At 34.9% G+C, this 21,133-nt stretch overlaps 1 protein-coding gene across 1 annotated transcript; it reads right to left on the bottom strand.

The window, feature by feature from the left end:
* Nucleotides 1–216: 216 nt before the first annotated feature.
* LOC118208596 lies at nt 217–4,465 on the bottom strand. The gene is made up of 5 exons (XM_035383438.1): nt 4,400–4,465; nt 3,692–4,024; nt 2,137–2,448; nt 1,335–1,467; nt 217–507 (listed from the first exon to the last, which is right to left on the bottom strand). The coding sequence occupies exons 1-5, from the start codon at nt 4,446–4,448 to the stop codon at nt 369–371; spliced, it is 966 nt and encodes a 321-aa protein (XP_035239329.1). The 5' UTR covers nt 4,449–4,465; the 3' UTR covers nt 217–368.
* Between the last annotated feature and the right edge of the window lie 16,668 nt (nt 4,466–21,133).

The raw sequence follows: 21,133 nt of genomic DNA, 5'->3' as shown, positions 1-21,133 counted from the left end.
GTGCCCAGTATATATTTGTAATTTGTACCCCTAATAATAATAATAATAATAATAATAACAATTGTATTTATATTATTTTCTATCATCAATATCACCATCATCATCAGCAGCAACAGCAGCATAAAGGAAATTGAGAACTGATACTGTTGATTTAATTTAATTTAATTTAATTTAATTTAATTTAATTTAATTTAATTTACATTTTAGTTAGGAAAATAAATGTATGCAAACACTCAAAATACATTATTTAATTATCACCAAGGGGATGGCATGTAATAATTTTCAACATGGTACTCTTTTGCCAATAATAAACATGCACATAAATTACAGCTAAGGAAAATCACACTTGTCTGCACAGTAGGCCAAAACTAGCTGCTGGCGCAGATTCCTCTGACTCTTCGGCATTGACCTCTGTGGCATCTGTGCACCAGGCACAGAGAAGTCAGCAGAGATGCCATGAGCAGCCAGCGGAGGACCTCGTACCACACCGGTATCCCATACCTTGCCCTGAAAGAGAAATTAGTGCAGACAGAAATCAGGCTTCATGTTTTCCTTGTCCACTTCTTCAGCCAAAACCTCAGTGGTTAAAAAATGATGGCCCAGCCACACTCATGGATCGTACAGAAAATGGAGATGCAGCGCACATATGATTCAGTATGACACAACGGGGTTAGCAGCAGGTAAGGCCTCACAGTGGAACAATGACCAACGAAATCATTTTTCAAAATCTCTCAATATCTCTCAAAACTGTGAATTAACTTTGTGTCAAGGAAAGTTTAGTGGATAAAGTACAGTAACAACTATACACACAGTTGGGCAGACAGAAGAATTCACATTTATTTTGGGTATTCATTTGATTTAAGAATAATTAACAAAATTGAGGTTTTTAAAAATCTGATAATAATAAGTCCCTTGCCAATGACTCAGAGACTTGCTTTCTGCTGTAAAGGTTACACTTCCTCTCCATCAGCCCCTGCACCCAACCCCCCACTCCCCCCCCACATCCCCCCGCAACCCACCAACCCACCGACCCATCCACCCAAATGCTTCTGAACATGCACCTGCACTTGACCACGACCCACTTAAAACTCCATGATGTAATTCCGATCTACACTGTCACTGAGCTTGACAAAAAAATGAAAGGTGGTGTGGCTGAGCACAAACGCTGCACAAGAGTTTTAATGTGGGCGGTACTCTTTCACACACAGTTTCCATTGTATTATCAACCGTTGACCTCTGATCTAGTAATACTGACACAACATCTAAGTAATGTTGATATGTGCTCTAAGTTATATTTGCACAAATGATCTAATGATTTTCCTGTTGGTCCTCACTTTATGAAGACACCGAGCTCCTCGGTGTGATTGACAGCTGTTGACTGATTGACAAAGCTTCTGGCTTCTGTGGTGTCCTGAGGCAGGGCAGTGCTGGTCCTCAGCCTGTCCCAGCAGTCATACTGGTGCTCACCTAAATGTGAGGGAGAGTGAGAAATCACACACTCATTATCATGTCTTTAAAGGGATGTCATTTTTATTTTTAAATGTTAAGAATTAAACACCAGGTTAAGTGTAAAATGAGTCTTATAAGAAGTCTGAAGTCTCTTATAAGAAATGTGTGTGATATATGGAGCACGGAATACTTTCCATGCTGATTTGCAAGTATTTTTTATTTTTGTTTAACGTTTATTTATGCAAAGAGATCCTACTGAGACCAAGGTCTCTTTTTCAGAGAAGCCCTGTCAGAGACAAGCAAACATTAGAAGACACAATATCAAAACGATAGGTGCCATTTTTGTCAAAATTCCTCATTCTTAAACAGTCACTGTTACAAGGGAACATAGTCACCAGCAGAAAAGGCATGCCCAACGTTCTGTGTTCCGCGGGCCAAAGCCATAATTGTATAAGTAATAACCAGTGGGCCAAAATATTCCCATTTTCATTCACTTCCCATTTGCATCACTTTACTTTTACTTTTTTAAATGACCTCTCCTTTCAAGGGCCAAACCAAAGGTTTTTAGGGCCAGGTTTGGCTCCCCGGGCATCCAGAGTCTAGAAGCTGTGGCAACATACAGCTTGGAAACTGGGTCACATGACCGTCTGTGATGGCACTGTTCGTGCCGGAAGATGCATGACTTACCCTCAACAGTGAGGATGTAGACGCAGTCTTCCTCTGCGGGCCGAAGGAGCAGCACAGACACAGAGCGGCTGCGTTCGCTGCTCACGCTATTCCTGGCTTCGCAGTAGTACTGCTCGCTGTCTCTGACGACGCCACAGTGAAGCTGCAGGTGTGTCGTGACCCCCTGCGGGATGACCTGGACCCCCCCGGCTCTGTACCAGCCGTAGTGTACGTTCGTGCCCTGGTCACTCGCACACCAGACCGTGAGGGGCCGGCCCCAGCACGTCCCCGACAAAGGGCCCAGGAACCGCAGCCGAGGCTGAGATACAGCCACTTAGTAACGGAATGGGGGGGGGGGGGGGGGACAAAATTAAACATTTTCCCTTTTGTCCTTTTTCTGTAACAAAGTTAGATTTTCCTTTGAAATAGCTTGCAATGCTAATCATGCATACAATGTTAAATCTGCACAGGAAGCAGCAAACAAGAAATATACAGACGGGTGACAAATTAAAGGAAAAACCTGAATAAATGAGTGTAGAAACATAGTGAATGCAGATGCAAGATACAAGTAAGTAATTGACATCCTATCATGCTCTGTGGCATGTATGAAAAAGCTGAGCAGGCCCAGTTAAATTTGATTTTGGATCAAGATGGAAAGATGAAAGGTTCTGAACGAGGGTTCATTATTGGGGCACGGATGGCAGGAGCTTCAGTCACAAAGACAGCTCACCTGGCTAGTGTTTCAATAGGAACAGTGACCCAGGAGACATCTGCATTTAGATCTATGGGACATTAGTAAATAGGGTCAGAAATCATGGTCAAAAGTGCACATTCGATGACTGTGGTGCTTGTGCATATGTAAAAACAAAAGAGGGACTCTACCTCAGGTGACTGAGAAGGTCGGTACAGGATGTGATCAGACTGTCAGCAAGAACCGTCTGTCAACAACTACAGTACATAGAGAGGGATATTATAGTAGGGTCGCAGTGCATAAACCCCTCATTACAAAACTGAATGCCCATGTGAGAGTTCAGTGGTGCAAAATCCATAGGCACTGGTCCGCAGAGATGTGGAAAAATTGAACACCTATGGGAGATTTTGTACCGACGTGTTAGACAGTGCTCTCCACGACCATCATCAAAACACCGAATGAAGGAATATCTCCCTTGATCTTTTGGAAGAAAGCAGTTTCATCTTTCCAGTAGAGTTCCAGAGACATGTAGAATCTATGCCATGACACATTGAAGCTGCTCTGGTGGCTCATGTTGACCCAACACTTTACTTTACAAGATACTTTATGTTGGTTTTTCCTTTAATTTCTCACCCGTCTGCATAAATAACAAATGAATGAGACACGCACTTGAGGTGAGTCTCTAAGCAGAGTTAAATGCCGTTAAAAGGTTTCCTTTTTTTGCCTTGCTCAGAGACAGGTGAAACCAACTTTCTTTTTCCCCAGGGTAATAAAAGCAATGTACAGGCTCAGATCAGCGCTGTGCACACTAGCATGGGCATCTTCTGAAATGCAGGCTGCCAGGCTACCGCTATGCGCAAGGAAAGCAAAGTAAATCTCTCATACCTTCAGACACTGTGATGCTGATAGGGGACATTAGATCAGCATATATTTTATCAATTCCGACCCAGTAGTGTCCCGTGTCTGCAAGTCGAAGGTCTGTCATCACAACAAACAAGCCATTTTTTCTTGCATCATGTATCTGAATCCGACCCTTCAGCTCTCTTTTGGTGAAGCCATCTGTGTCCATAAGGATTTCACACGTAGACCTGGACTCCCCAAGACACCAGTACTTCTTAGAGAACAGAAACGGTTTTGTTTCATAATTGCAGACCAGCGTAAAACTACCTCCAATCGCCGCCTGAACCTTTTTTGGGGCACATTGCAGCTGGACACTGCCTGGAAAAGAAAGATGAATTGGAGTCATACCATAGGTATGAACAGAGCTATTGCAATATTCAGTTAACACTTGTCCTTAATTTTTATTAATAATTAAAAGCTAGTGTTACATTTGTAAACTATACATTTCATTAAAAAACAAACCTTTAAAAAATCTCCTTGATTAACAGTAGATTTTTTCCAAATTACATTCTTAAATCAGTAACTCATAATAGTTCATGAAAATATATTGGAGCTAAACAAACAAATACAAAAACATTTAAAAGCACAGCATATATTGCATAACATGTAAATACATCCATATTGAATAGTACTTCATAAATGAAATTTCAGACAAAACAAAATTATATATTTTTTTAGATCTAAATTACTTACTTTGTAGGGACAAAAGGAAAGAAAATAAAGAGAGAAAGAGAAAGGCCATTTGGGTGCATGCAAAGCTGATATGACACAGGATGTTGTGCGACAGTGGACTGTGGTTTTAATCCTCTCCCCTGGTATAGACCACTACATACACAGGTAGCAAAAAACAAAATGACGACACCAGTGTTCTCGCACTAACAGATTTTGGTGCTTTAGTGTGAGAGCTGCTTTCTGGGTATAATTTTGAAACAGAAAAGAAAAAGTAAAAATTATGGGTGTGTTTGTGAATTGAGAATATTTTAAAGGATGTTTTTTGAGGGGGAAGCTTTATCTGTAGTCTATGAAGCAATTGAAATATAAAAAAGGTTTTTACTCAAGTTTGACTAAATCCATTTGCTCTTGTTTAACATGTGACTGTACATACACACAAACTGAAGTAGAAGGTTATCAACAAATATTTGTAGGGTGGTGTGGTAATGACTACCCCACAATTAATGACTTAGTTTTTTTGAAATCTCATTTGTAGATGTTGCAGGTGTATATTTATAAAGATTATATTATTATTTTTGAGCACTTTAACTCACATCAATTTTCAAGAATTTCTGAAAATTCTTAACAGCTAACTCGATAGCATTTTGTTGCTAAATGCCTGAATAGCAAAAATTCAGGCTGAAACCTCTTGTTTAGTGCCAAGTCTCCAACCCCTACCTTTCATTTAGTTACAGAAGTGCAGATATACATGTGAAATTGATAATCTTTTACTGTAGGTCAGAACACCCGACTTTGCAGAAATCATGGATAGAATCAGACTAACTGACAGCTCAAGACTTTGTGTACTACCTGCTTGCTTTTCAACCATGTCAATGCATTGAACATTGCTTCCTGTTTGATTCAGCATAGCATGTATATTAATGGCATGGCCAGAATAAGTGTACGATTTGTTTTTTTCAGAAAGAGCAGCCCATGTGTTTAATTTAATTAGTGATTTATTTTAGACTTTATTTAACTGGGTAAGTTCTTATTTTCAAAAATGACCTTGGCTAAGCAACATTACAACAATAGGGTACAAGCGGTTGCAAAAATCCTCTCAGGTACATCAAACAGTGTAAGTATCTGAAATAGCGAAAGAACACATGTAGTCTTACGAAGTAGGTCACACCCACTATGCCACACCACCAAAGAAAACAACGTGGTTTCCATGACCAAACGTGATTATACTGTATTATGGAGATCCTATGGTTTACATAATGGTGATCCAATAGGATATTTTGCAACTGAGCACTGTGTCTTGATGATTTTGAACGAGTGAAATATTTTCTATAGTAGCTTGGCTACCTATGGCCATTAAAAAATGTGCAATATATTCATATTTATTCAAGAAATAAAAATGTTTTTTAAAAGACCTGAAACATATCATTTTGCATTTGTATTATTGTATTCATAATATTTACCTTGATTTTTAATCAATTTTAAATGGGTTTGCTGAAGTTTTCCAAGCTACCAATGGCTTCAATTAGGGTTAAGGTCCCAATCTAGGGTTAGGGTTAGGAAAACGGTAAGTCTGAGGGTAAAGGCAAGTTCACGGCTGTGTTCAGAAGCTTGAAGAATGGTCAGGATACAGGTTTGTTCATGATTTTGAATGAGTCAAATATTTTCTACTGTAGCATGGGTACCTAAGGCTATTAAATAATGCACAATATATAAGGAATTTTTCAAGGAAAAAATCTTTTTAAAAGACCTGAAACATATCATTTTTCATTTGTATTATTGTATTCATGATATTTACCTTGGTTTTTAATCAATTTTAAATGGGTTTGCTGAAGTTTTCCAAGCTACCAATGGCTTCAATTAGGGTTAAGGTCCAAAACGAGGGTTAGGGTTAGGAAAACGGTAAGTCTGAGGGTAAAGGCAAGTTCACGGCTGTGTTCAGCAGCTTGAAGAATGGTTAGGACCCAAGTTTGTTAATGATTTTGAATGAGTCAAATATTTTCTACTGTAGCATGGGTACCTAAGGCTATTAAATAATGCACAATATATAAGGAATTTTTCAAGGAAAAAATCTTTTTAAAAGACCTGAAACATATTATTTTGCATTTGTATTATTGTATTCATGACATTTACCTTGATTTTTAATCAATTTTAAATGGGTTTTCTGAAGTTTTCCAAGCTACCAATGACTTCAATTAGGGTTAAGGGCCCAAACTAGGGTTAGGGTTAGGAAAACCATAAGTCTGAGGGTAAAGGCAATTTGACGGATGTGTTCAGCAGCTTGAAGAATGGTTAGGACACAGGTTTGTTAATGATTTTGAATGAGTAAAATATTTTCTACTGTAGCATGGGTACCTATGGTCATTAAAGACATGTGCAATATATTCATATTTATTCAAGAAATAAAAATCTTTTTTAAAAGACCTGAAACATATCATTTTGCATTTGTATTATTGTATTCGTGATATTTACCTTGATTTTTAATCAATTTTAAATGGGTTTTCTGAAGTTTTCCAAGCTACCAATGGCTTCAATTAGGGTTAAGGGCCCAAACTAGGGTTAGGGTTAGGAAAACGGTAAGTCTGAGGGTAAAGGCAAGTTCACGGCTGTGTTCAGCAGCTTGAAGAATGGTTAGGACCCAAGTTTTTTAATGATTTTGAATGAGTCAAATATTTTCTACTGTAGCATGGGTACCTATGGCCATTAAAAAATGTTCAATATATTAATATTTTTTCAATGAAAAAATATTTTTAAAAGACCTGAAACATATTATTTTGCATCTGTATTATTGTATTCATGATATTTACCTTGATTTTTAATCAATTTTAAATGGGTTGGCTGAAGTTTGCCAAACTACCAATGGCTTCAATTAGGGTTAAGGGCCCAAACTAGGGTTAGGGTTAGGAAAACGATTAGTCTGAGGGTAAAAGCGTTTTGACGGCTGTGTTCAGCAGCTTGAAGAATGGTTAGGAAACAGGTTTGTTCATGATTTTGAATCAGTAAAATATTTTCTACAGTAGCTTGGCTACCTATGGCCATTTAAGACATGGGCAATATGTTCATATTTATTCAAGAAATAAAAATCTTTTTTAAAAGACCTGAAACATATCATTTTTCATTTGTATTATTGTATTCATCATATTTACCTTGGTTTTTAATCAATTTTAAATGGCTTTGCTGAAGTTTTCCAAGCTACCAATGACTTCAATTAGGGGTAAGGGCCCAAACTAGGGTTAGGGTTAGGAAAACGATTAGTCTGAGGGTTAAAGCAATATGACGGCTGTGTTCAGCAGCTTGAAGAATGGTTAGGACACAGGTTTGTTAATGATTTTGAATGAGTAAAATATTTTCTACAGTAGCTTGGCTACCTATTGTCATTAAGGACATGTGCAATATATTCATATTTATTCAAGAAATAAAAATCTTTTTTAAAAGATCTGAAACATATCATTTTGCATTTGTATTATTGTATTCATCATATTTACCTTTGTTTTTAATCATTTTAAATGGCTTTGCTGAAGTTTTCCAAGCTACCAATGGCTTCAATTAGGGTTAAGGTCCCAAACTAGGGTTAGGGTTAGGAAAATGGTAAGTCTGAGGGTAAAGGCAAGTTCACGGCTGTGTTCAGCAGCTTGAAGAATGATTAGGACCCAAGTTTTTTAATGATTTTGAATGAGTCAAATATTTTCTACTGTAGCATGGGTACCTATGGCCATTAAAAAATGTGCAATATATTAATATTTTTTCAATGAAAAAATATTTTTAAAAGACCTGAAACATATTATTTTTCATCTGTATTATTCTATTCATGATATTTACCTTGATTTTTAATCAATTTTAAATGGGTTGGCAGAAGTTTTCCAATCTACCAATGGCTTCAATTAGGGTTAAGGTCCCAAACTAGGGTTAGGGTTAGGAAAACGATTAGTCTGAGGGTAAAAGCGTTTTGACGGCTGTGTTCAGCAGCTTGAAGAATGGTTAGGAAACAGGTTTGTTCATGATTTTGAATCAGTAAAATATTTTCTACAGTAGCTTGGCTACCTATGGCCATTTAAGACATGGGCAATATGTTCATATTTATTCAAGAAATAAAAATCTTTTTTAAAAGACCTGAAACATATCATTTTACATTTGTGTTATTGTATTCATGACATTTACCTTGATTTTTAATCAATTTTAAATGGGTTTTCTGAAGTTTTCCAAGCTACCAATGACTTCAATTAGGGGTAAGGGCCCAAACTAGGGTTAGGGTTAGGAAAACGATTAGTCTGAGCGTAAAAGCAATATGACGGCTGTGTTCAGCAGCTTGAAGAATGGTTAGGACACAGGTTTGTTAATGATTTTCAATGAGTAAAATATTTTCTACAGTAGCTTGGCTACCTATGGTCATTAAAGACATGTGCAATATACTCATATTTATTCAAGAAATAAAAATCTTTTTTAAAAGACCTGAAACATATCATTTTGCATTTGTATTATTGTATTCATCATATTTACCTTGGTTTTTAATCAATTTTAAATGGCTTTGCTGAAGTTTTCCAAGCTACCAATGGCTTCAATTAGGGTTAAGGTCCCAAACTAGGGTTAGGGTTAGGAAAACGGTAAGTCTGAGGGTAAAGGCAAGTTCACGGCTGTGTTCAGCAGCTTGAAGAATGGTTAGGACCCAAGTTTTTTAATGATTTTGAATGAGTCAAATATTTTCTACTGTAGCATGGGTACCCATGGCCATAAAAAAATGTGCAATATATTAATATTTTTTCAATGAACAAAATATTTTTAAAAGACCTGAAACATATTATTTTCCATCTGTATTATTGTATTCATGATATTTACCTTGATTTTTAATCAATTTTAAATGGGTTGGCTGAAGTTTTCCAATCTACCAATGGCTTCAATTAGGGTTAAGGGCCCAAACTAGGATTAGGGTTAGGAAAACGATTATTCTGAGGGTAAAAGCGTCTTGACGGCTGTGTTCAGCAGCTTGAAGAATGGTTGGGAAACAGGTTTGTTCATGATTTTGAATCAGTAAAATATTTTCTACAGTAGCTTGGCTACCTATGGTCATTAAAGACATGTGCAGTATATTCATATTTATTCAAGAAATAAAAATCTTTTTTAAAAGACCTGAAACATATCATTTTGCATTTGTATTATTGTATTCATCATATTTACCTTGGTTTTTAATCAATTTTAAATGGCTTTGCTGAAGTTTTCCAAGCTACCAATGGCTTCAATTAGGGGTAAGGGCCCAAACTAGGGTTAGGGTTAGGAAAACGATTAGTCTGAGGGTAAAAGCAATATGACGGCTGTGTTCAGCAGCTTGAAGTAAAATATTTTCTACAGTAGCTTGGCTACCTATGGTCATTAAAGACATGTGCAATATATTCATATGTATTCAAGAAATAAAAATCTTTTTTAAAAGACCTGAAACATATCATTTTTCATTTGTATTATTGTATTCATCATATTTACCTTGGTTTTTAATCAATTTTAAATGGCTTTGCTGAAGTTTTCCAAGCTACCAATGACTTCAATTAGGGGTAAGGGCCCAAACTAGGGTTAGGGTTAGGAAAACGGTAAGTCTGAGGGTAAAGGCAAGTTCACGGCTGTGTTCAGCAGCTTGAAGAATGGTTAGGACCCAAGTTTTTTAATGATTTTGTATGAGTCAAATATTTTCTACTGTAGCATGGGTACCTATGGCCATTAAAAAATGTGCAATATATTAATATTTTTTCAGGGAAAAAATATTTTTAAAAGACCTGAAACATATTATTTTGCATTTGTATTATTGTATTCATCATATTTACCTTGGTTTTTAATCAATTTTAAATGGCTTTGCTGAAGTTTTCCAAGCTACCAATGGCTTCAATTAGGGTTAAGGTCCCAAACTAGGGTTAGGGTTAGGAAAACGGTGAGTCTGAGGGTAAAGGAAAGTTCACGGCTGTGTTCAGCAGCTTGAAGAATGGTTAGGACCCAAGTTTTTTAATGATTTTGAATGAGTCAAATATTTTCTACTGTAGCATGGGGACCTATGGCCATTAAAAAATGTGCAATATATTAATATTTTTTCAATGAACAAAATATTTTTAAAAGACCTGAAACATATTATTTTGCATCTGTATTATTGTATTCATGATATTTACCTTGATTTTTAATCAATTTTAAATGGGTTGGCTGAAGTTTTCCAATCTACCAATGGCTTCAATTAGGGTTAAGGGCCCAAACTAGGGTTAGGGTTAGGAAAACGATTAGTCTGAGGGTAAAAGCGTTTTGACGGCTGTGTTCAGCAGCTTGAAGAATGGTTGGGAAACAGGTTTGTTCATGATTTTGCATCAGTAAAACATTTTCTACAGTAGCTTGGCTACCTATGGTCATTAAGGTCATGTGCAATATATTAATATTTATTCAAGAAATAAAAATCTTTTTTAAAAGACCTGAAACATATCATTTTTCATTTGTATTATTGTATTCATCATATTTACCTTGGTTTTTAATCATTTTTAAACGGCTTTGCTGAAGTTTTCCAAGCTACCAATGGCTTCAATTAGGGTTAAGGTCCCAAACTAGGGTTAGGGTTAGGAAAACGGTAAGTCTGAGGGTAAAGGCAAGTTCACGGCTGTGTTCAGCAGCTTGAAGAATGGTTAGGACCCAAGTTTTTTAATGATTTTGAATGAGTCAAATATTTTCTACTGTAGCATGGGTACCTATGGCCATTAAAAAATGTGCAATATATTAATATTTTTTCAATGAAAAAATATTTTTAAAAGACCTGAAACATATTATTTTGCATCTGTATTATTGTATTCATGATATTTACCTTGATTTTTAATCAATTTTAAATGGGTTGGCTGAAGTTTTCCAATCTACCAATGGCTTCAATTAGGGTTAAGGGCCCAAACTAGGGTTAGGGTTAGGAAAACGATTAGTCTGAGGGTAAAAGCGTTTTGACGGCTGTGTTCAGCAGCTTGAAGAATGGTTAGGAAACAGGTTTGTTCATGATTTTGAATCAGTAAAATATTTTCTACAGTAGCTTGGCTTCCTATGGCCATTTAAGACATGGGCAATATGTTCATATTTATTCAAGAAATAAAAATCTTTTTTAAAAGACCTGAAACATATCATTTTGCATTTGTATTATTGTATTCATGACATTCACCTTGATTTTTAATCAATTTTTTAATGGGTTTTCTGAAGTTTTCCAAGCTACCAATGACTTCAATTAGGGGTAAGGGCCCAAACTAGGGTTAGGGTTAGGAAAACGATTAGTCTGAGGGAAAAAGCAATATGACGGCTGTGTTCAGCAGCTTGATGAATGGTTAGGACACAGGTTTGTTAATGATTTTGAATGAGTAAAATATTTTCTACAGTAGCTTGGGTACCTATGGTCATTAAAGACATGTGCAATATATTCATATTTATTCAAGAAATAAAAATCTTTTTTAAAAGACCTGAAACATATCATTTTGCATTTGTATTATTGTATTCATCATATTTACCTTGGTTTTTAATCAATTTTAAATGGCTTTGCTGAAGTTTTCCAAGCTACCAATGGCTTCAATTAGGGTTAAGGTCCCAAACTAGGGTTAGGGTTAGGAAAACGGTGAGTCTGAGTGTAAAGGCAAGTTCACGGCTGTGTTCAGCAGCTTGAAGAATGGTTAGGACCCAAGTTTTTTAATGATTTTGAATGAGTCAAATATTTTCTACTGTAGCATGGGGACCTATGGCCATTAAGGACATGTGCAATATATTCATATTTATTCAAGAAATAAAAATCTTTTTTAAAAGACCTGAAACATATCATTTTGCATTTGTATTATTGTATTCATCATATTTACCTTGGTTTTTAATCAATTTTAAATGGCTTTGCTGAAGTTTTCCAAGCTACCAATGGCTTCAATTAGGGTTAAGGTCCCAAACTAGGGTTAGGGTTAGGAAAACGATTAGTCTGAGGGTAAAAGCGTTTTGACGGCTGTGTTCAGCAGCTTGAAGAATGGTTAGGAAACAGGTTTGTTCATGATTTTGAATCAGTAAAATATTTTCTACAGTAGCTTGGCTTCCTATGGCCATTTAAGACATGGGCAATATGTTCATATTTATTCAAGAAATAAAAATCTTTTATAAAAGACCTGAAACATATCATTTTGGATTTGTATTATTGTATTCATGACATTCACCTTGATTTTTAATCAATTTTTTAATGGGTTTTCTGAAGTTTTCCAAGCTACCAATGACTTCAATTAGGGGTAAGGGCCCAAACTAGGGTTAGGGTTAGGAAAACGATTAGTCTGAGGGTAAAAGCAATATGACGGCTGTGTTCAGCAGCTTGATGAATGGTTAGGACACAGGTTTGTTAATGATTTTGAATGAGTAAAATATTTTCTACAGTAGCTTGGCTACCTATGGTCATTAAAGACATGTGCAATATATTCATATTTATTCAAGAAATAAAAATCTTTTTTAAAAGACCTGAAACATATCATTTTGCATTTGTATTATTGTATTCATCATATTTACCTTGGTTTTTAATCAATTTTAAATGGCTTTGCTGAAGTTTTCCAAGCTACCAATGGCTTCAATTAGGGTTAAGGTCCCAAACTAGGGTTAGGGTTAGGAAAACGGTAAGTCTGAGGGTAAAGGCAAGTTCACGGCTGTGTTCAGCAGCTTGAAGAATGGTTAGGACCCAAGTTTTCTAATGATTTTGAATGAGTCAAATATTTTCTACTGTAGCATGGGTACCTATGGCCATTAAAAAATGTGCAATATATTAATATTTTTTCAATGAACAAAATATTTTTAAAAGACCTGAAACATATTATTTTGCATCTGTATTATTGTATTCATGATATTTACCTTGATTTTTAATCAATTTTAAATGGGTTGGCTGAAGTTTTCCAATCTACCAATGGCTTCAATTAGGGTTAAGGGCCCAAACTAGGGTTAGGGTTAGGAAAACGATTAGTCTGAGGGTAAAAGCGTTTTGACGGCTGTGTTCAGCAGCTTGAAGAATGGTTAGGAAACAGGTTTGTTCATGATTTTGAATCAGTAAAATATTTTCTACAGTAGCTTGGCTACCTATGGCCATTTAAGACATGGGCAATATGTTCATATTTATTCAAGAAATAAAAATCTTTTTTAAAAGACCTGAAACATATCATTTTGCATTTGTATTATTGTATTCATGACATTTACCTTGATTTTTAATCATTTTTAAATGGGTTTTCTGAAGTTTTCCAAGCTACCAATGACTTCAAATAGGGGTAAGGGCCCAAACTAGGGTTAGGGTTAGGAAAACGATTAGTCTGAGGGTAAAAGCAATATGACGGCTGTGTTCAGCAGCTTGAAGAATGGTTAGGACACAGGTTTGTTAATGATTTTGAATGAGTAAAATATTTTCTATAGTAGCTTGGCTACCTATGGTCATTAAAGACATGTGCAATATATTCATATTTACTCAAGAAATAAAAATCTTTTTTAAAAGACCTGAAACATATCATTTTTCATTTATATTATTGTATTCATCATATTTACCTTGGTTTTTAATCAATTTTAAATGGCTTTGCTGAAGTTTTCCAAGCTACCAATGACTTCAATTAGGGGTTAGGGCCCAAACTAGGGTTAGGGTTAGGAAAACGATTAGTCTGAGGGTAAAAGCAATATGACGGCTGTGTTCAGCAGCTTGAAGAATGGTTAGGACACAGGTTTGTTAATGATTTTGCATGAGTAAAATATTTTCTACAGTAGCTTGGCTACCTATTGTCATTAAGGACATGTGCAATATATTAATATTTATTCAAGAAATAAAAATCTTTTTTAAAAGACCTGAAACATATCATTTTGCATTTGTATTATTGTATTCATCATATTTACCTTTGTTTTTAATCATTTTTAAATGGCTTTGCTGAAGTTTTCCAAGCTACCAATGGCTTCAATTAGGGTTAAGGTCCCAAACTAGGGTTAGGGTTAGGAAAACGGTAAGTCTGAGGGTAAAGGCAAGTTCACGGCTGTGTTCAGCAGCTTGAAGAATGGTTAGGACCCAAGTTTTTTAATGATTTTGAATGAGTCAAATATTTTCTACTGTAGCATGGGTACCTATGGCCATTAAAAAATGTGCAATATATTAATATTTTTTCAATGAAAAAATATTTTTAAAAAACCTGAAACATATTATTTTGCATCTGTATTATTGTATTCATGATATTTACCTTGATTTTTAATCATTTTTAAATGGGTTTTCTGAAGTTTTCCAAGCTACCAATGACTTCAAATAGGGCTAAGGGCCCAAACTAGGGTTAGGGTTAGGAAAACGATTAGTCTGAGGGTAAAAGCAATATGACGGCTGTGTTCAGCAGCTTGAAGAATGGTTAGGACACAGGTTTGTTAATGATTTTGAATGAGTAAAATATTTTCTACAGTAGCTTGGCTACCTATGGTCATTAAAGACATGTGCAATATATTCATATTTACTCAAGAAATAAAAATCTTTTTTAAAAGACCTGAAACATATCATTTTTCATTTGTATTATTGTATTCATCATATTTACCTTGGTTTTTAATCAATTTTAAATGGCTTTGCTGAAGTTTTCCAAGCTACCAATGACTTCAATTAGGGGTAAGGGCCCAAACTAGGGTTAGGGTTAGGAAAACGATTAGTCTGAGGGTAAAAGCAATATGACGGCTGTGTTCAGCAGCTTGAAGAATGGTTAGGACACAGGTTTGTTAATGATTTTGAATGAGTAAAATATTTTCTACAGTAGCTTGGCTACCTATTGTCATTAAGGACATGTGCAATATATTAATATTTATTCAAGAAATAAAAATCTTTTTTAAAAGACCTGAAACATATCATTTTGCATTTGTATTATTGTATTCATCATATTTACCTTTGTTTTTAATCATTTTTAAATGGCTTTGCTGAAGTTTTCCAAGCTACCAATGGCTTCAATTAGGGTTAAGGTCCCAAACTAGGGTTAGGGTTAGGAAAACGGTAAGTCTGAGGGTAAAGGCAAGTTCACGGCTGTGTTCAGCAGCTTGAAGAATGGTTAGGACCCAAGTTTTTTAATGATTTTGAATGAGTCAAATATTTTCTACTGTAGCATGGGTACTTATGGCCATTAAAAAATGTGCAATATATTAATATTTTTTCAATGAAAAAATATTTTTAAAAAACCTGAAACATATTATTTTGCATCTGTATTATTGTATTCATGATATTTACCTTGATTTTTAATCAATTTTAAATGGGTTGGCTGAAGTTTTCCAATCTACCAATGGCTTCTATTAGGGTTAAGGGCCCAAACTAGGGTTAAGGTTAGGAAAACGATTATTCTGAGGGTAAAAGCGTTTTGACGGCTGTGTTCAGCAGCTTGAAGAATGGTTAGGAAACAGGTTTTCTTCATGATTTTGAATCAGTAAAATATTTTCTACAGTAGCTTGGCTTCGTATGGCAATTTAAGACATGGGCAATATGTTCATATTTATTCAAGAAATAAAAATCTTTTTTAAAAGACCTGAAACATATCATTTTGCATTTGTATTATTGTATTCATGACATTCACCTTGATTTTTAATCAATTTTAAATCGGTTTTCTGAAGTTTTCCAAGCTACCAATGACTTCAATTAGGGGTAAGGGCCCAAACTAGGGTTAGGGTTAGGAAAACGATTAGTCTGAGGGTAAAAGCAATATGACGGCTGTGTTCAGCAGCTTGAAGAATGGTTAGGATACAGGTTTGTTAATGATTTTGAATGAGTAAAATATTTTCTACAGTAGCTTGGCTACCTATGGTCATTAAGGACATGTGCAATATATTCATATTTATTCAAGAAATAAAAATCTTTTTTAAAAGACCTGAAACATAACATTTTTCATTTGTATTATTGTATTCATCATATTTACCTTGGTTTTTAATCAATTTTAAATGGCTTTGCTGAAGTTTTCCAAGCTACCAATGGCTTCAATTAGGGTTAAGGTCCCAAACTAGGGTTAGGGTTTGGAAAACGGTAAGTCTGAGGGTAAAGGCAAGTTCACGGCTGTGTTCAGCAGCTTGAAGAATGGTTAGGACCCAAGTTTTTTAATGATTTTGAATGAGTCAAATATTTTCTACTGTAGCATGGGTACCTATGGCCATTAAAAAATGTTCAATATATTAATATTTTTTCAATGAAAAAATATTTTTAAAAGACCTGAAACATATTATTTTGCATCTGTATTATTGTATTCATGATATTTACCTTGATTTTTAATCAATTTTAAATGGGTTGCCTGAAGTTTTCCAATCTACCAATGGCTTCAATTAGGGTTAAGGGCCCAAACTAGGGTTAGGGTTAGGAAAACGATTAGTCTGAGGGTAAAAGCGTTTTGACGGCTGTGTTCAGCAGCTTGAAGAATGGTTGGGAAACAGGTTTGTTCATGATTTTGCATCACTAAAATATTTTCTACAGTAGCTTGGCTACCTATGGCCATTTAAGACATGGGCAATATGTTCATATTTATTCAAGAAATAAAAATCTTTTTTAAAAGACCTGAAACATATCATTTTGCATTTGTATTATTGTATTCATGACATTCACCTTGATTTTTAATCAATTTTTTAATGGGTTTTCTGAAGTTTTCCAAGCTACCAATGACTTCAATTAGGGGTAAGGGCCCAAACTAGGGTTAGGGTTAGGAAAACGATTAGTCTGAGGGTAAAAGCAATATGACGGCTGTGTTCAGCAGCTTGATGAATGGTTAGGATACAGGTTTGTTAATGATTTTGAATGAGTAAAATATTTTCTACAGTAGCTTGGCTACCTATGGTCATTAAAGACATGTGCAATATATTCATATTTATTCAAGAAATAAAAATCTTTTTTAAAAGACCTGAAACATATCATTTTTCATTTGTATTATTGTATTCATCATATTTACCTTGGTTTTTAATCAATTTTAAATGGCTTTGCTGAAGTTTTCCAAGCTACCAATGACTTCAATTAGGGGTAAGGGCCCAAACTAGGGTTAGGGTTAGGAAAACGATTAGTCTGAGGGTAAAAGCAATATGACGGCTGTGTTCAGCAGCTTGAAGAATGGTTGGGAAACAGGTTTCTTCATGATTTTGCATCACAAAAATAATTTCTACAGTAGCTTGGCTACCTATGGCCATTTAAGACATGGGCAATATGTTCATATTCATTCAAGAAATAAAAATCTTTTTTAAAAGACCTGAAACATATCATTTTTCATTTGTATTATTGTATTCATGACATTTACCTTGATTTTTAATCAATTTTAAATGGGTTTTCTGAAGTTTTCCAAGCTACCAATGACTTCAATTAGGGGTAAGGGCCCAAACTAGGGTTAGGGTTAGGAAAACGATTAGTCTGAGGGTAAAAGCAATATGACGGCTGTGTTCAGCAGCTTGAAGAATGGTTAGGATACAGGTTTGTTAATGATTTTGAATGAGTAAAATATTTTCTACAGTAGCTTGGCTACCTATGGTCATTAAGGACATGTGCAATATATTCATATTTATTCAAGAAATAAAAATCTTTTTTAAAAGACCTGAAACATAACATTTTTCATTTGTATTATTGTATTCATCATATTTACCTTGGTTTATGATCAATTTTAAATGGCTTTGCTGAAGTTTTCCAAGCTACCAATGGCTTCAATTAGGGTTAAGGTCCCAAACTAGGGTTAGGGTTTGGAAAACGGTAAGTCTGAGGGTAAAGGCAAGTTCACGGCTGTGTTCAGCAGCTTGAAGAATGGTTAGGACCCAAGTTTTTTAATGATTTTGAATGAGTCAAATATTTTCTACTGTAGCATGGGTACCTATGGCCGTTAAAAAATGTGCAATATATTAATATTTTTTCAATGAAAAAATATTTTTAAAAGACCTGAAACATATTATTTTGCATCTGTATTATTGTATTCATGATATTTACCTTGATTTTTAATCAATTTTAAATGGGTTGCCTGAAGTTTTCCAATCTACCAATGGCTTCAATTAGGGTTAAGGGCCCAAACTAGGGTTAGGGTTAGGAAAACGATTAGTCTGAGGGTAAAAGCGTTTTGACGGCTGTGTTCAGCAGCTTGAAGAATGGTTAGGAAACAGGTTTTCTTCATGATTTTGAATCAGTAAAATATTTTCTACAGTAGCTTGGCTTCCTATGGCAATTTAAGACATGTGCAATATGTTCATATTTATTCAAGAAATAAAAATCTTTTTTAAAAGACCTGAAACATATCATTTTGCATTTGTATTATTGTATTCATGACATTCACCTTGATTTTTAATCAATTTTAAATCGGTTTTCTGAAGTTTTCCAAGCTACCAATGACTTCAATTAGGGGTAAGGGCCCAAACTAGGGTTAGGGTTAGGAAAACGATTAGTCTGAGGGTGAAAGCAATATGACGGCTGTGTTCAGCAGCTTGAAGAATGGTTAGGACACAGGTTTGTTAATGATTTTGAATGAGTAAAATATTTTCTACAGTAGCTTGGCTACCTATGGTCATTAAAGACATGTGCAGTATATTCATATTTATTCAAGAAATAAAAATCTTTTTTAAAAGACCTGAAACATATCATTTTGCATTTGTATTATTGTATTCATCATATTTACCTTGGTTTTTAATCAATTTTAAATGGCTTTGCTGAAGTTTTCCAAGCTACCAATGGCTTCAATTAGGGTTAAGGTCCCAAACTAGGGTTAGGGTTAGGAAAACGGTAAGTCTGAGGGTAAAGGCAGGTTCACGGCTGTGTTCAGCAGCTTGAAGAATGGTTAGGACCCAAGTCTTTTAATGATTTTGAATGAGTCAAATATTTTCTACTGTAGCATGGGTACCTATGGCCGTTAAAAAATGTGCAATATATTAATATTTTTTCAATGAAAAAATATTTTTAAAAGACCTGAAACATATTATTTTGCATCTGTATTATTGTATTCATGATATTTACCTTGATTTTTAATCAATTTTAAATGGGTTGCCTGAAGTTTTCCAATCTACCAATGGCTTCAATTAGGGTTAAGGGCCCAAACTAGGGTTAGGGTTAGGAAAACGATTAGTCTGAGGGTAAAAGCGTTTTGACGGCTGTGTTCAGCAGCTTGAAGAATGGTTAGGAAACAGGTTTTCTTCATGATTTTGAATCAGTAAAATATTTTCTACAGTAGCTTGGCTTCCTATGGCAATTTAAGACATGTGCAATATGTTCATATTTATTCAAGAAATAAAAATCTTTTTTAAAAGACCTGAAACATATCATTTTGCATTTGTATTATTGTATTCATGACATTCACCTTGATTTTTAATCAATTTTAAATGGGTTTTCTGAAGTTTTCCAAGCTACCAATGACTTCAATTAGGGGTAAGGGCCCAAACTAGGGTTAGGGTTAGGAAAACGATTAGTCTGAGGGTGAAAGCAATATGACGGCTGTGTTCAGCAGCTTGAAGAATGGTTAGGACACAGGTTTGTTAATGATTTTGAATGAGTAAAATATTTTCTACAGTAGCTTGGCTACCTATGGTCATTAAAGACATGTGCAGTATATTCATATTTATTCAAGAAATAAAAATCTTTTTTAAAAGACCTGAAACATATCATTTTGCATTTGTATTATTGTATTCATCATATTTACCTTGGTTTTTAATCAATTTTAAATGGCTTTGCTGAAGTTTTCCAAGCTACCAATGGCTTCAATTAGGGTTAAGGTCCCAAACTAGGGTTAGGGTTAGGAAAACGGTAAGTCTGAGGGTAAAGGCAGGTTCACGGCTGTGTTCAGCAGCTTGAAGAATGGTTAGGACCCAAGTCTTTTAATGATTTTGAATGAGTCAAATATTTTCTACTGTAGCATGGGTACCTATGGCCATTAAAAAATGTGCAATATATTAATATTTTTTCAATGAAAAAATATTTTTAAAAGACCTGAAACATATTATTTTGCATCTGTATTATTGTATTCATGATATTTACCTTGATTTTTAATCAATTTTAAATGGGTTGGCTGAAGTTTTCCAAGCTACCAATGACTTCAATTAGGGGTAAGGGCCCAAACTAGGGTTAGGGTTAGGAAAACGATTAGTCTGAGGGTAAAAGCAATATGACGGCTGTGTTCAGCAGCTTGATGAATGGTTAGGACACAGGTTTGTTAATGATTTTGAATGAGTAAAATATTTTCTACAGTAGCTTGGCTACCTATGGTCATTAAAGACATGTGCAATATATTCATATTTATTCAAGAAATAAAAATCTTTTTTAAAAGACCTGAAACATATCATTTTGCATTTGTATTATTGTATTCATCATATTTACCTTGGTTTTTAATCAATTTTAAATGGCTTTGCTGAAGTTTTCCAAGCTACCAATGGCTTCAATTAGGGTTAAGGTCCCAAACTAGGCTTAGGGTTAGGAAAACGGTAAGTCTGAGGGTAAAGGCAAGTTCACGGCTGTGTTCAGCAGCTTGAAGAATGGTTAGGGCCCAAGTTTTTTAATGATTTTGAATGAGTCAAATATTTTCTACTGTAGCATGGGTACCTATGGCCATTAAAAAATGTGCAATATATTAATATTTTTTCAATGAAAAAATATTTTTAAAAGACCTGAAACATATTATTTTGCATCTGTATCATTGTATTCATGATATTTACCTTGTTTATTAATCAATTTTAAATGGCTTTTCTGAATTTTTCCAATCTACCAATGGCTTCAATTAGGGTAAGGGCCCAAACTAGGGTTAGGGTTAGGAAAACGGTAAATCTGAGGGTAAAGGCAAGTTCACGGCT

The sequence above is a fragment of the Anguilla anguilla genome, chromosome 11 (assembly GCF_013347855.1).
Source record: "Anguilla anguilla isolate fAngAng1 chromosome 11, fAngAng1.pri, whole genome shotgun sequence".
NCBI lineage: Eukaryota > Metazoa > Chordata > Actinopteri > Anguilliformes > Anguillidae > Anguilla > Anguilla anguilla.
The sequence above is the reverse complement of the archived record's forward strand: the minus strand, read 5'-3'. Positions and strand labels throughout refer to the sequence as shown.